The sequence below is a fragment of the Gopherus flavomarginatus genome, chromosome 6 (assembly GCF_025201925.1).
Source record: "Gopherus flavomarginatus isolate rGopFla2 chromosome 6, rGopFla2.mat.asm, whole genome shotgun sequence".
Lineage (NCBI taxonomy): Eukaryota > Metazoa > Chordata > Testudines > Testudinidae > Gopherus > Gopherus flavomarginatus.
The window spans coordinates 117,160,153-117,176,514 of record NC_066622.1 but is presented as its reverse complement, the minus strand read 5'-3'; the positions used below and the strand labels follow the sequence as shown (position 1 = coordinate 117,176,514).

The following is a 16,362-nucleotide window of genomic DNA, read 5'->3' as shown; positions in this document are numbered from 1 at the left end:
CCCCAATGGATCCTTTCCCCCCGTTTTCCAACCGCCTTTCGTTTTTCCTCCCAGCGTGGTCCCTAATAACATCAGACCGCTGGGTCTTACGCACGGTGCAGTCGGGATACCGCCTGCAGTTTGTTTCATTTCCTCCTCCCCGGCCCCCTTCCTCGTCCCTCTTCAGGGACCCCTCTCACGAGCAATTCCTTCGGCAGGAGGTGCAGACGCTCCTCGGCAAAGGAGCTATAGAGGCGGTGCCGGAGAACGAGAAAGGCAAGGGGTTTTATTCCCGCTACTTTCTGATCCCCAAGGCCAAGGGAGGCCTCAGGCCTATCCTCGACCTGCGAGAGCTCAACAAGTACCTGGTGAAGTTGAAGTTCCGCATGGTTTCCTTGGGGACCATTATCCCATCCCTGGATCCGGGAGACTGGTACGCCGCCCTCGACATGCAGGACGCGTATTTTCACATTGCTATCTGGCCACCCCACAGACGTTTCCTTCGCTTCGTTGTGGGGTCTCTGCATTACCAATTTGCAGTCCTCCCATTTGGCTTGTCCACGGCCCCGAGAGTGTTTACGAAATGCATGGCAGTTGTTGTGGCGCAGCTTCGGCGCAGTCGTATCCACGTGTTCCCGTATCTGGACGATTGGTTGATTCGGGGCACGTCGGAACAACAAGTCTGCAGCCATGTCCGTGTGATCACCGACATGTTCGCCACTCTGGGCCTCTTGGTGAACACAGACAAATCCACCCTGGCCCCCACACAAAGGGTGGAATTCATCGGGGCCGTCCTGGACGCCACTGTGGGCAGGGCCTTGCTGCCATTGCAGCGGTTCCAGGCCTTGTCGGCAATCGTGCAACGACTACAGACAGCCCCCCTGACGTCAGTGAGGACGTGTCTAACCCTGTTAGGCCACATGGCGGCCTGTACTTTCGTGACCAATTACGCTCGGCTCCGCATGAGGCCACTCCAGTTGTGGCTCATCAGTCATTACAGGCCGACAAGACAGCCACTAGATATGTTAATCACGATCCCCCAGAGGGTCTTAGATTCTCTCGGCTGGTGGCTGGACCAGTCAGTGTTGTGTGCGGGTCTCCCCTTCCACCCATCTCAGCCCTCGGTGTCCCTAACAACAGATGCCTCAGATCTCGGCTGGGGGGCCCACGCAGGGACCCTGAGGACGCAGGGCCTGTGGTCCCAGGAGGAGGTGGGGCTACACATCAACATGCGGGAGTTGAGAGCAGTCCGTCTTGCTTGTCAAACGTTCTGTCATCAGCTCCAGGGTCGTTGTGTCGCAGTGTTCACCGACAACACGACGACCGTGTATTATATCAACAAGCAGGGCGGCACCAGATCCTCCTCCCTGTGCCACGAGGTGATACGACTCTGGGACTTTTGTGTAGCCCACTCCATTCACCTCATGGCTTCCTTCCTCCCCGGAGTACGGAACACGCTGGCGGATCGATTGAGCAGATCCTTCCTGTCACACGAGTGGTCCCTTCGCCCAGACGTCGCCCTCTCCATCTTCCGGAGGTGGGGTTATCCCCGGGTGGACCTCTTCGCGTCCAAGGGGAACAGGAAGTGCCAAGCGTTCTGCTCCTTTCAGGGCAGGGAGCCCGGGTCGATAGCGGATGCCTTCCTCATCCAGTGGTCGACCCACCTGTACTATGCGTTTCCCCCATTCCCGTTGGTCCACAGGGTCCTTCTGAAGGTGCGCAGGGACAGGGCTCACGTGATCATGGTAGCCCCGGCGTGGCCCAGACAGCACTGGTACCCCATGCTGCTGGACCTGACCATAGCCGACCCAGTTCCCCTGCCCCTTCATCCGGACCTGATTACCCAGGAGCACGGGACCCTCTGTCACCCAGACCTGCAGTCGCTGCACCTAGCGGCGTGGCTCCTGCGTGGCTGACTGGCTCTGAGCTGCGCTGTTCCACGCCGGTGAGGGAGGTGCTCTTGGGCAGCAGGAAGCCGTCCACAAGAGCGACATATTTGGCCAAATGGAAGCGCTTCTCCTATTGGTGCGTGGAGAGAAATCTCCGCCCTATGGAAGTTTCAGTAGCCGACATCTTAGACTACATTTGGTCCCTCAAAGGGCAAGGTCTGGCCATATCGTCGTTACGAGTCCACCTAGCGGCTATCTCCACCTTTCACCCGGGTGCGGATGGTCACTCTGTTTTTTCCCACCCGACGGTGTCTAGATTCCTTAAGGGGCTGGAACGTTTATACCCTAACGTCCGTCCCCCTGCTCCAACCTGGGATCTTAACCTGGTGTTGTCCCGACTCATGGGGCCCCCCTTTGAGCCGTTAGCTACTTGCTCCCTGCTTTACCTCTCTTGGAAGACGGCCTTTCTAGTAGCTATCACCTCAGCTAGACCGGTGTCGGAACTCCGGGCTCTTGTGGTAGACCCCCCATATACGGTCTTCCACAAGGACAAGGTGCAGCTGAGACCACACCCTGCTTTTCTCCCCAAGGTGGTCTCAGCCTTCCACGTCAACCAAGAGATATTCCTCCCGGTTTTTTTCCCAAAACCTCACTCCTCAGGCAGGGAGCAGCAGCTCCACTCGCTTGATGTCCGTAGGGCTCTCGCGTTTTACGTGGAGAGGACTAAGCCCTTCCGCAAATCCCCCCAGCTTTTCGTGGCAGTAGCGGACCGCATGAAAGGGCTTCCTATCTCCTCCCAGAGGTTATCCTCTTGGGTAACGTCCTGCATCAGGACCTGCTATGACTTGGCCCACGTCCCTACGGGCCGTGTGACTGCGCATTCTACCAGGGCGCAGGCGTCGTCGCTGGCTTTCCTTGCCCGTGTACCCATCCAGGAAATCTGTCGGGCAGCGACCTGGTCATCGGTCCACACCTTTGCTTCCCACTACGCCCTGGTCCAGCAGTCTAGAGAGGATGCGGCCTTCGGATCTGCTGTGCTCCATGCCGCGACTTCTCGCTCCGACCCCACCGCCTAGGTATGGCTTGGGATTCACCTAACTGGAATGGATGTGAGCAATCACTCGAAGAAGAAAAGACGGTTACTCACCTTTGTAACTGTTGTTCTTCGAGATGTGTTGCTCACATCCATTCCACACCCGCCCTCCTTCCCCACTGTCGGAGCCGCCGGCAAGAAGGAACCGAGGAGCGGGTGGGCCGGCAGGGATATATATTGGGCGCCATGGCGGCGCCACTCCAGGGGGCGACCTGCCGGCCCACTGGAGTTGCTAGGGTAAAAAAGTTTCCGACGAACGTGCACGCGCGGTGCGCACACCTAACTGGAATGGATGTGAGCAACACATCTCGAAGAACAACAGTTACAAAGGTGAGTAACCGTCTTTTCCATGGCATCAGGAAGCAGATTACATTAAAAAGACGAGTTTCTGTCCTGACGGCGCAGCAGTCCTTCCCCATTTTTTGCTGTCTGCATCTCTCTCAGTAAGCCGTACTTACTGGTTTTCAGCTCCACCACCTGCTGAGCTGAACACAGTTGAGAGGGTCTGCATGAGGGGTAGAGGGCAGAATTAGGAGCTGGCTTCTATTACCAGGGGTGGCTCCAGGCCCTAGCACGCCAAGCGTGTGCTTGGGACGGCAAGCCGCGGGGGGCGCTCTGCCGGCGCTGCGAGGACGGCAGGCAGGCTGGCCTCGGCGGTTTACCTGCGGAGGGTCCGCTGGTCCCATGGCTTCAGCGGACCCTCCGCAGGCACGCCTGCAGGAGGCAGCCTGCCTGCCGTGCTTGGGGCGGCAAAATTCCGAGAGCCGCCCCTGTCTGTTACTGAGAGAGACAACCAACATTTGGATGAGAGAGGGCTGCTGAGCTGCTTATATGCAGGCAGAAAAGGGAGATGGAGGAGCTGTGGTGAAAGGAAGGTGAGAAGGGACACAGAGTAGGAAAGTTCCAGTCACCATCAGGAAGCTTGGGTGCTGCAGAACAGTAGCTGCACATACATGTACTGGAGATGAGGGATATTTTTTGACTTTGGCCAGCGGGAGCCTCTGGAAGTTAAATGCAACTGGTGATCCTTGGGTTATTTTTCTCACTCATTTAAAAAAAAAAAAAATTCACAAGAAGGTTTGTACAGCTGTCCAGCAACAGCCAGTAGCATATCCTATTCAGAGAATTGTCTGGCAAAACAATTCAAATATTGACAACCATAGAGTAGTCCCTAAAGAAAGTTGCATTAGGGCAAGGGAAGGCAAGTAACTTTTAAGGAGCATGTTTACATTGTGAGAGTAGAGGAAGCAAGTTGCCTATATTAGTATAATACTTCCCTACCCCCAATCTTTGTGGGACTTCCTCCCCTTACACGGTTGACACATTCATCCCTAATGTGTTCATAAAGGGCATTCACAGTCAACACCAACAACATACTTTTAATGCTTTAAAAAAAAAATCCTAGCAGATCACCTCTAAAAGCAGAATATATATGAAACAATTGAGAATCAGTTTGAAATGCCTTAGTTAAGTTGTTTAATTTATCTGATACACTGTTATTAAGTACACCTCTACCTCAGTATAACGCAGCCTGATATAACAGGAGTAGGCAACCGATGGCACCGGTGCCAAAGACGGCACACGAGCTGATTTTTAGTGCCACTCACACTGCCCAGGTCCTGGCCACCAGTCCAGGGGGCTCTGCATTTTAATTTAATTTTAAATGAAGCTTCTTAAACATTTTAAAAACCTTATTTACTTTACATACAACAATAGTTTAGTTATATATTATAGACTTTTAAAAAGAGACCTTCTAAAAACATTAAAATGTATTACTGGCACGCAAAACCTTAGAGTGAATAAATGAAGACTCGGCACACCACTTCTGAAGGGTTACCGACCCCTGTGATATAACATGAATTCAGATATAACGCGGTAAAGCAGCGCTCTGGGGTGGCGGGGTGCGCGCTCCAGCGAATCAAAGCAAGTTTGATGTAACACGGTTTCACCTGTAACGCAGTAAGATTTTTTGGCTCCTGAGGACAGCGTTATATCAGGGTAGAGGTGTATGCCATGTTTACTTTGATTAGAGATCCTTGATTTTAAATGGGGGAACAAATGTCTTTGGAAAACTAAATTGTGAACTAACCAAATGCCATAAACATTGTGTTCCCCCCCCAAGGATTTACATTTTATTTAAATTACTCTAATTTTGTAATTGACTTTTCAGCAGCAGGCAGTAATAGTCTATTTCCTTTTTGCGGTCTTTGCTTTTAACAAAGACTGTTTTTCATCTTGTTGAGCAGTAGTTGTGAGGAGTTATAATTGATTTGGTTTCAACAGGATAGGTGAATTTTAATAACGAGCATCAGTATTTGAGTTTTAATGATTGTCTTTTGATGATGGTTTCCACTAGATTATCCTTTCTCTCCAGGGACCAACACAGCGACATGTCCAGATAATCATGGAGAAGCTATTGAGGACAGTAAATAGAACCGTCATTTCCATGGGACGCGATTCAGAGCTCATTGTAAGTGTCTCTTGACATAAACTTAAAAGTATTTTTATCACAACTTCTTGCACTTCACATAATATAGGATTTAAATCCCCGGTGGTAAAAAACCTACTGTAACTCTCTTGTGTGTTCAGTAAACTATAGAGATTTGGATTATAATTTTTGCGTGGCTTATATTAGGAGGAGAAAGGTCCTATTTAAATGGTCAATGATCAAATGATTAATTTAATTGGGTATGTTTAACCAAAACTAATTTTATTTTTTGCAATTCAAGATTTTAACTAGCTAAAAATGTTGTGTAAATGAAACAAACTTTTGTTGCTGACATGTAAATCGGACTGGAGGCTTGATTCTGCCAACAGTTACTCGCATTATTGGTGGTTCATTAGGGGCAATGACTCACATAGCCATATTGATTGAAATAAGTGAAGGATTGCAGAATACGGCCCTGGCAATTACAACTTTCATATTGAAACAAAGACTCTGGCGTGTGCCCATGCAAGTCCTGAGAAATAATATGGTTATTCCAAGATTATCCATTTGAGAATGCACTGACATAACTTAATATTAGAAGAGCTTAACTTTTGTTGAGTTTTGCTCAACATTATATTTAACAAAGTTTGTTACCTTTTAAAATATTTTGTTTACTGGACCACTTAAATATTCTGCATCAGTGCAGCTACACTGGTTTGTATCCGCTGAAGATATGGGCCTTTATTAACTTTTTAAAAAAAATCTGTAAATGTTTGTCACTATTTGCAGCACGTATGCACACAGTGTATTTAACTGGTGTAAAAGCTTGCATTTTACATGAACATTATTCCTTTAAAGTTCTGTACCATTCTGGAAAAATTACTTTGGTGGAAACCTAGAAGGAGAGATCATGAAATGTTTCCTACCAATCTGCACACTTTAATGGCTTTTGACTCTCTTCTTAAAACTTCTTCCCTTACCTCTTCCTTCTCTGTACTATATTACATCATTTAAAAAAAAAACCCAGACTGAGAATGTTCTGAATTAACTCTCTCCTCTCTTTCTCTAATTCCATATTATTCCTTTACCCCAGTCTCTCATTGTGATATCTCCCTTCATCCTTCTGGGCCCTCAGTCCATCCCCTGGACACCATCCTCTCACCCTGTCCTCCACTCTTCATCATCCGTAATGATCTTTGTATCCCCAAGAATGATAAAAACCTTCTCTTACTCCTAATTGTCTCTCCAGCTATCATCTTGGCCCTTGCTTTCCCATTTCCAACAACATGCTGTCCGTTAATGATTTTGCACCCCTGCCCCCAAATGACAAGGATTAATCCTTGAGTAAGTAAAGTAGCTATAATTCTTATGGAAGAAAAACTTAATATTGAGAAAGCAGACAAAAGTCATTAGATTTGAATTGTATATGTTTGTATATAATAAAATATGTAGAGAGTAGAATGCAGACAAAATATTGTTGTTCTTTCTATGGGTTAAATTGTTTGTAGAAATATAGTTGATGTATTTATCAAAATTCCTCAATTTTATTTCCCCTCTGCTAAACTGTGATGATGTCTGTATATTTGAGATGATACAAAACCAGAACAGGATATATTCTGAAGCATTACGTTGTTAGACCCATAGTTAGTTTTCCTCCTTTTTAGCTGCGGCAAAATGTATTTGCAAGTTTAAGTCTTGCATATATATATTTTTAACTAAGCGCAATTGTATTAAAAATGCACACTGTGAACATGAACATAGCCTGAAAGCATTACATCTGAACACACTATAATTATTTAATGAATGCTGACGGCATCAGGAATTTTTAAGAAGGCACTTACTATTTAAAATTCAGTGCATTTCTACAAGCATCTCTCGGTAATCAACCAATAATGATTCATTTTTGTGGTGTCAATAAAGTAATAAGATGGAAATGCAACCAATACTTAGTATGCATAACCTTACCCTTCTTGGATCAGCATCAGATTGAGATTTATGCATTAAATTTTTTTGACTTGAAAGTTGCACCTAGAATTTAGATTAGAGAATAGATCATAGCAGAACAAATAGAAGAAAAAGCATTTTCTAGACAAAGAACCATAAAGAAGGATCATTTAGGTAATGGCATTTTTTTAAAGTAATGTATCACAAATCATATATAATTCATTTCTTACATAAAATACCTATACAGGTGTTCTAGTAGTTGCATCTAAATCATTTCTTCACCTTGAAAAAATGACTATATATTTCACCTCTTATTTAAAATGTATTGCACTGGTAATAATATGGAATTTGCATATTATGTATTTGCAAAGATATTAGAAGATTTTTGATGGTGCTTGCTTCTTCTTTAAAAGAAGGCAATATGTTAATTATGATACAAATTTACATCTTGATTCTGCAAATATTCACTCCTCAGTGGTTCTGCTTGAGTAGCCCCAATGAATACAATGGAGGTACATGTCTGAACAAGGATTTGCAGGATTGGGCCCAATATGACAAAAGTCAATCAGATAACATTCGTTTTGTATTACGCATTCTTTTCACAAGTTGGTTTTAAGATCGGTGGGATTTTTATTTGGTATTCTTAGATACACTGTAATGGGTGCTTTTTATGTATAAATATCCAACACGGTGTTCTTTTGTTGATGCTTTAATTTGCATAGATAATACTCTTTACTCACATTTCCAAGTTCTAAACTGTGCAGAAGTATGTAGTATGCTCCAAAGTGTGTGCATGTGTCTGTGTCTATACTTGAGAACCTAGCATTTTGGATGTCAACAGGGGATTTTAACAGAATTCAACTATTCAAGGTAGAATGGAATTGCCTTGAAACAGAGAGAGTAAAGGTATGTTGATGGTTATTTTTTTAAATACAGTGTGTTTTCTGATCACAAGACACAGAGCATCAGTAGGACATGAAATTTGTAGATAAGCACTAATATAACATGCAGAATATTCGCTGTTGCAAGAGAATATATAATTCAAGAGTCTGGTTATGAAACTATAAATAATTTAATACTAAGCCTCGCTTTCAGCTTTTTTAAGAATTTGTGACTATTCAAAAAGACTTATTTTATCTGTCTTACAGCTTATGGATATGATTGAAAATCTTGATTTACTGTTGTGACAATTGTTAAATTGATTCAACAAAAGTATTGACAATAGATGCTTCTGTTGTACATACTGGTCCCAGATACCTATGTTTAACATGGGATACACTGTCACGTACTATATGTCACAAACTTACATTCCACATGCGAGCACAGTAACAAATTTTAGAGATCAGAACATTTTAATTTTTTCTTCTTTGTTACATTTAAAATTTGCAGGGACTCTGGAAACCTCATGACTCCTCCTAAAAACTCCCTTCAATGGTTGTTTTTTTTTACCATTTTTATCGTAAATGTGTTTTTGCTATTAAAAGCTAAATCTGTTTTGATCATTTAGTTTTATCTCTAGATAATTTTTTTTCCCAGCCTTCACCAGGGTTTGAAAACCTTTAGAAACCTTCTAGTAAGAGAATGAAGCTCACTAGCTAGTTGGTAAAACGAATATCAATTCGTATCAGTTTATCTCTTTGATGCTCAGGTGAAGAGAGTCATGAGTAGTTACTGGAATATGATATGGACCATGATTTTTGCAAGATAACCATGGCCTTTGTTATCACAAGTGACTCTGTACACTTACATCCAGTCTCCAGTGTCTGTCATCTTCAAGTCTTCCAGTCTCCTCTCACTTTCTTTTATGATTTCTTCTGCTATCTATAGTCACTCTGTCCACACTAGATTATTTATTTATTTCATTTTATTATGGAAGACCCAATAAAGGCTTAATGTATATAGCTGCAGTAAGATTTTGCTTTGACAGTACCAGGATCTTTAAGCTTCTCTGGTGCTGAAAAACTGGGTTGCTTTAAAAAAAAAAATGAAAAATGGAAAGAACTGTGAGTGTCCTGTAAAAACATTTTAGAATTTCTGATGCTCTCTTTAGGCACTTTCGATAAGTATTAGAAGTCCAAAAATCATGAAGACCCATGCTTTAATCAAAAACACCAACTCAATATGTTTCCCCTCACAAACACAGCAATGAAAATAAATAGGTGGACTTTTCAGTATTTGCTATTTTGGATCTTTGCTTATAAAATTTGAGGAATTTGAACTCTATGAATCATGTGGTACAGTGAGTGCCAAAGTCTTGGGCAGAAGGTTTACAATGTTATTTTCTTCATTGGCTACTGCAAAGTGAAAAATAGTATTTACTTGTGGCACAATTTAATTTTTTTTCTCATACACATTTCAAATTACTCATTACAAGCTATTGCAAAAATTAAGACTTTGTTCCTTCACTATTATCTAGCTTTTTGTGCATTGATGTATGAATTGAATATCATCATGAATGGAGCAAATGGACATGGAAAATACATATAATGTACCAAGTTTTACCTCGAGACTGCATTCAGTTACATAAATTGAAAGCATATTTCCAGCAGCTACAGTTGTACTTTACTGATTCTGAAATAATGCTAAGAAATGTTTCAGGCCTTCTGCTTCATCCTAGTATAGCAGAGCTGTAAACATACTGCCATTATATTATTGGTGGTAATCAGAGCCATGAAATTAAGAGTAGTACATACTGTGTGCTATTACATTAGATTAATGCAATTTTAACAGCTTGATTTCAAAATGCTTATGAAAAAATTATTAAGTTTTTAAATGTAATGTAGCATTAAAACATTGAAGAAAGTAAAGAACGCATAGCCAGTTATTCTGTTTGTTCATTGCATAGCATCTTATCTGAAGCAAGAAAAAACAAACACTTTGTACTTCTTGTGTTTTTTAGTTTTAATCATGATTTTTTTTCATTTTACCCTGATTATAAAGTACTTTACAGTGATTAATAGTAGATTTAGTGTCTGAGAATGCATGATATTGCCAATGAATTTAGCAGCAAAATTACATAATATGCTACAGTAATAGTGGTGATGTTTCCTTTGTCATAATGTTGTTCCTGCTTTTTATCACATGTATCACATTAGGGTGGAAACAGTTCTAGGTCAGTCACATACCATATGTAGCTAAAAGTTATAAGAATTAAATATTCCTCTCAAGATCTAAATCGAGCCTGTGTGATCCTAAATGTAATACAATATGATGCGTTTAACACACTTGAAAAAAATATTTTATTACAGATTACATAGTATGGCATGGTTCAACACAATATGTATTTACTATGCATCATACTATGCTTTTTCTTTTTAAAAAAATGTAAAAAATTAAAAATCTTCAACTTGTTTAAGAAAATAGTCTGGACATGTAGAGAACACTCAGTGATAACTTTCATTTTTTTAGCTTTTAAATATTTCATCAAGGAATCCTTTTTCATTCTGAACACCTGTATAATACTAGTTTTGGTTATGACTCAATAACCAAGCATAAAAACATTTATAGAGTTTTGCATCAGAGTTCTTGCGCACAAGAATATTTAGAATGGATTTTTAAGAAGTCTGTCTTATTAGTTGGCATTAACAATCTGTAAAGAATCCCGTTTGTGAGATGTTTGACTCAGTGTTTTAAAAAATATACTTGACATGTATGATATTTACCTTGTAAGTGTGACACTATACTTTGAAGTTTAGCACTGTTTTAAAATACTGAACGTGCATGTTTTTTCTACATATGCCCGTACTCAAGATGTTGTCCTGTTTAGGAAAAATAAATAAATAAATAATATATACTGCTTTGAAATAGTTGGAATTTTTAAAACAAGATGGGATATCTTGTAAACAGTTTTATAACTTTAATTAATTAAAAACAGTATAAAATACATGAAACATTTTTCCCCACATGAAACAATTGCACTTCCTTCATAGCATACCTTTTCTTATCCTTTATCTCTCACAAAAATAGTTTAGAATACTGTTTACTTATGTACAAGGATTGTAGCCCTCTTGACATTTACTGCAAAGGTGAGTTTTTCATTAAAGCATCCAGTTGAAATAGTTTTGAAGTGGACATAAACAGTTTCACATATACTGTATGTACTCACATTAACTTTCTATTTACTTTGAAGACAAAGACCACACGGCTTGCTTCAGGATCTTTGTAGAATTAATAGTACTTAAAATGGATTTGATGTTGAGGTAACGGGGGGGGGGGGGGGGGGGAAGAGTTGAACATAAACATCTCCAGGTTTATTTAGTAGGTGCAGACTCTTCTATTAGGGATTCATTTCTTCCACCTTTTTCCTGCATCTAAAGACTGAAATATTCGCATCTTAATGCTGCCTTGGGATATGAAGTTGCAGAGCCAGTACCTTGTATCCCAGTTTTTGTCACGAGTGTACACTACTCAAATTATTTAACTAAAAGAAAAAAGAAACAAGATTTCCAATTCCTATCATTACAAGAGTTTTCCAGACGGTCACCTAGATTAGGGTTTTTTAATGACAGTGCTTAATATGGAAAGGGAAAAGATTGCAGTGTATAACCGATAGTGGATTTAAAGTGTTACTGTTTTTAAAAATCTAAGAAGAAATTTGATTCACAGCTTTCCCCCCGAAGTGTGATTGATTAGTACAGTTAATATATTACTTTAATACAAATGATATTATGTTGGTCTGGAAATTGATCTTAGAAGCTCAGCTAAATAAGTAACTATTAAAGTTGCCTTGCCCTTCTGAACTCTTGTAATAAAGCATAATACGTACTATGAAATTTCTAGCACCCTCTACAATAGTGTACAGTTTTTCTGACGATTGAATTACAGAAAGGATTTAAAGTGTGGCAACTGCCAACAATCTATCATTTTACTATTATCCATCTTATTTTTTTCATATTCTGTGCCAGAATATAGCATTTTGGCCTTTGGGTACCAAAATATAAAAATGAGATCTAAGAAAGGTTAGTCTCCCATAGCTTCAACCCTGTCAACTTTTAGCGATTAAAGGTGTGTCCTGACTTCGGGTGGTTTCTGGCTGCTCATCCTTTAAAATGAGCAGTAAATATGTCATAAGTCTGGTGATAAATATGACACTAAATTAGAGGTGTCAATATGACGCTGAGATGTAATAACTTGGTTTAACTCTACAGCACATGAAGGCAAATACACATATATAGTCACATCATAGAGATTATTCATGGTCGTGGACCATTTAAAAAGTTGTGCTTTCTCCAGGATATTGTGTGCTAAAAATTGCACTTCTCATGACCCCCACTTATTTTGCAAAATTAAATGTAAAATTGAAGATCTTTGCAAACACAAGGCTTGCATTTTTTCCTTATTAATGTTTAAAATGAAACAGAACATAGAAAGGCTTTAAAATAGTTATTTTAGCTGTGTGCAGGATGCCATTTACTAGGTTGAAATGTAACACTTGCAGATCTAAGGAGGGTGGTGGTGATGGGAAAATTGTTTTGCTTGTCATCTTTATCTATACAAATTTCTGATTTTACATCCCACATTGGTGAACTGCAAATAAAAGTTGGCAAGGTATGATTTAATGCCTTGCTCGTGAACATTAGTTTATAGGTACAAAGGCCTTTTTGGTACATATGGTGAGAACTGAATGCTGCCCATAATAACCAGAGTAACAGTGGCTGATAACACTGATCAATTACCAAGATCCGTTTTTAGATGATTAACTGAATTCCAAATATGCTTCAAAGAAGGCCTTAAACTCCAGAGCTAATGAACTTAGTTAAAGAAACCAGAGTTTCCATCTTCCATGCTTTTTTGATTCAGTTTTGGATTTTTGTTTGGGAGTTGAAGAGTAACTCTCCTGAGAATAAGGCAAAGGTGCAACCTGAGTTTCCTCAATAGGATGAAGTTTTCTCAGAACCGGCTGTAGTTTGTCTTCCTGCTGTTTAAAATCCAACTCCACACTAAGGGGAAAAAAAATGCAATTAAGTGCTAAATTATTATTTCAATTAAGACAACATCCAACACTGATATCCAAGTGCAACAGTGTTAACAGTATATACAAAAGAAATATAAACTAGATCTCTGTAACTCCAACAAATGTGAATTTGGAAAAAAAAATTCCTTGTACCACAAAGAAAAATACGAATTCTGGCCACGTTCAGAGATGATTCCTTAGTAACTTGCTATGTGGCAGATCATATAATCATCGGACTAGAAGGGACCTCGAGAAGTCATCTAGTCCAGTTCCCTGCACTCATAGCAGGACGAAGTATTATCTAGACCATCCCTGACAGGTGTCTGTCTAACTGCTCTTAAAAATTTCCAGTGATGGAGATTCTACAACCTCCTTAGGCAGTTTCATCCTTGGAGTCTGGAAACACTTCCCTATTGGCCTGCCCTCCTTATTCCAGTTCATGTGGAGATTACCCTCCCAGGCATCTCAGACTTAGCTATCAGTAAGGCTCAACCCCCTGGTGGCATAGTTCTAGTGGGGCCAAAGCTGGTGGAGAGAGACATACTTCCTCTTTGATATTTTGGGATTTGTGTAAATCTCTTGGGATTTGTGAGGTGTGGGAGCAGTTCCTTGCATCTTTTTCCACAAGTGGGTGTTATCTCTATGTACGTTACAGTGACTTAAGGCTCCTTGATGCTCAAGCTTCTTAGCACACACTAATTGCTTCTGAACTTGGCCATATTTCTGGCAGCATAATCTAAAGTACACTTGACCTACTGCCAATAATAGCCCTTCCAAGTCAAAAACATGCCTGAGTCTTTATTTTGATTGCAAGACAAAACATCTGTTGTAGATCCACATTTTTAGCTAAAGAAAAAGTTGTTTCAGTAGATCTAGGGTGTACTTTTTGATAGCCCCATATTATAGTAAAAAATCTATTTATAATCTGTTATATTTATAAAATCTATTACTCATTCAACAATTTAAAACTAACACATGAAAGTAAATTTAAACTCATAAAATATGCATCCTAAATTGTAAGCAGTTTGTGGAGTGGAAAACCTTGCAGGCTGCCCTGTAGTTAAGAAAAAAGATACAGCACTAAAGTACATTTCAAATTTAGTTTGCAAAAAGAAAGAAATGCAATCTCAAGATGCAGCAAAAGGGTGAATAAAAATGGGAATTTGGTGCAGTAATCCAAGCCAAATTAGAGTCTCAAAAGCTCTGAATGAAGCAGAAATGATCTTGTTCCAATGCATGTGGTATAGCTGTATGTGGAGAAAGTTGACAGTGGGCCTTCTCACCTTACTCTGTGTGTTAGGGAGCACAGCAGGATTTTGGAAAGAGAATTAGGGGACAGGGCAGGGTCAGGCTTAGGGAGGATTTTGAGAGATAGCAAGGGGCTTACTGACAGCCAATGGGAGCTACTGGGAGTGGCCAGCATGTCCCTTGGCCTGTGCCGCTTCCAGCAGCTCCCATTGGCCTGGAGTGGCGAACAATGGCCAGTGAGAACCGCGATTGGCTGAACCTGTGCACGTGGCAGGTAAACAAACCGGCCGGCCTGCCAGGGGTCTTTCCCTGTGCAAGCGGCAGAACAAGTTTGGGAACCACTGGCTTAGAGCATTAAATCACATTTTCCCACTGAGGGTACATTGCCTCCTGGGAGTTGTAGTTTGAGAGCCTGATGCCCGACTTTCTTTCATGTCTCTTTTTTGGGACAGAACGAAATATTCTGATTCAGGTTGAACGGATCCGAAATCAAATATTTAATTTATATTTGACATGAAAAAAAAATCAAACTTTTCCCTGTAGAAACTTCAATTTTGTAGAACTTCATTTTCCGCTGGAAAATCATTGCAATAGAAAATTCCCAACCAGCTCTAATAATTAGTGAAGGATGAATGTTACTAGGTTTATAAACAAGACTCTTGTGAACTTGGCTCTTGGTATCTCAAGCCACCTTTCCTCACATTAAATTTTTTTTTAAAAAGCAGCTGAATTTAACATATTCTCTCTCTCTCTCTCACACCCACACCTCCACACTCACACACACACACTCTGTCTCTCTCTCCATATATTAAAACGGGACACTCCAACTCTTTCCCCAACCTCAAGCTGCATGAGATGTAAAGCCTTGTTGCTTCATACCTAACGTTACATTTTAAAGAGTTTCTAGGGAAATTTTTTAGATATGCTGGGTGTTTGGGAGCCATTATGCCTCCAGCCATTGGAAGGTTTTGGTGTATTTTAGCTCCTATGTAGCACTTTGCAGATATTGAGTGCTTCTCACTACAGTCCTGTGAGGTAGCTAAATGTTATCCTCATTTTACAGATGGGAAAAGAAAACCAGAGAGGTTAAGTGACTTACTAAGAGGAACTGGTGTCAGAGCTCACAAGAATCCACCTGCAGGACATCCCTTTGAAATCAGTGGGCTCTGCACCAGTGTGAGGATCCATTTATGTGGATCATAAACGCAGGAGAACGGCCTAGTTTGTTAAATTGTGGAGAATGGCTAAATGTGTTCTAGGCTTCAATATAAGTATGGACATTCCTGTCAGTTTGAAATCTTTACATAGCCTTTCTGATTGCTGGTATAAGAGAAAAGTAAATACACTTCCAAGAATGGAGACACTTCAAAGTGGATATTGAGTATTAATCTAACAGTATGAAAGACATGTTAAAAATTGTAACGTGAAAAAAAAATTCTGTTGCTTCAGACTGACCGAATATTGAATTTCTGTTAAGCAGATACATTGGGTAATCTCACTGCAGAACCATGTAATTACAGAGTAACATAATCCAGCTCCTTGTTAACAAAATGGCAAGACTATGTGGATGACAAATTGTTATTTGCAGTTTAGCTGCACTGCTAGCAAAAGAAAGCTAGAAAGAAAGCTGTGGTTTGGTTAAAAGGTTGGGATACATTGAGTGTGTGTGCATGTTGTGTGTTTATTTCCAAAAATAAAACCGGAAAAATCAGCGTGGCAATTAAAAATATCTTACATAGAAAAAGAAGAAATTTTGCATTACGGGTCTGTTCATTATGATGGAATGCAAACCTGGGTAGAATTTGGCTTGCAATGTTAGCATCAGCTT

The 16,362-nt window shown here is 40.8% G+C and overlaps 3 protein-coding genes across 7 annotated transcripts in view; 1 reads left to right on the top strand and 2 right to left on the bottom strand.

Moving 5' to 3' along the window:
• Positions 1-16,362, top strand: part of DOCK1 (dedicator of cytokinesis 1) — a 620,463-nt gene that overhangs the window by 191,220 nt on the left and 412,881 nt on the right. For all 4 annotated transcript variants that reach the window (XM_050959274.1, XM_050959273.1, XM_050959275.1 and 1 more), the window contains one exon: positions 5,336-5,431. In XM_050959274.1, the coding sequence (XP_050815231.1) occupies positions 5,336-5,431 (96 nt within the window). The remainder of the gene's footprint in view (positions 1-5,335; positions 5,432-16,362) is intronic.
• The window catches only part of LOC127054057 (uncharacterized), a 511,088-nt gene that overhangs the window by 261,602 nt on the left and 233,124 nt on the right, over positions 1-16,362 (bottom strand). The gene's annotated exons all lie outside the window — the stretch shown is intronic.
• The window catches only part of INSYN2A (inhibitory synaptic factor 2A), an 82,508-nt gene continuing 77,207 nt past the window's right edge, over positions 11,062-16,362 (bottom strand). For both annotated transcript variants that reach the window (XM_050959512.1, XM_050959513.1), the window contains exon 4: positions 11,062-13,272. In XM_050959512.1, the coding sequence (XP_050815469.1) occupies positions 13,089-13,272 (184 nt within the window). In that variant the 3' untranslated portion in view covers positions 11,062-13,088. The remainder of the gene's footprint in view (positions 13,273-16,362) is intronic.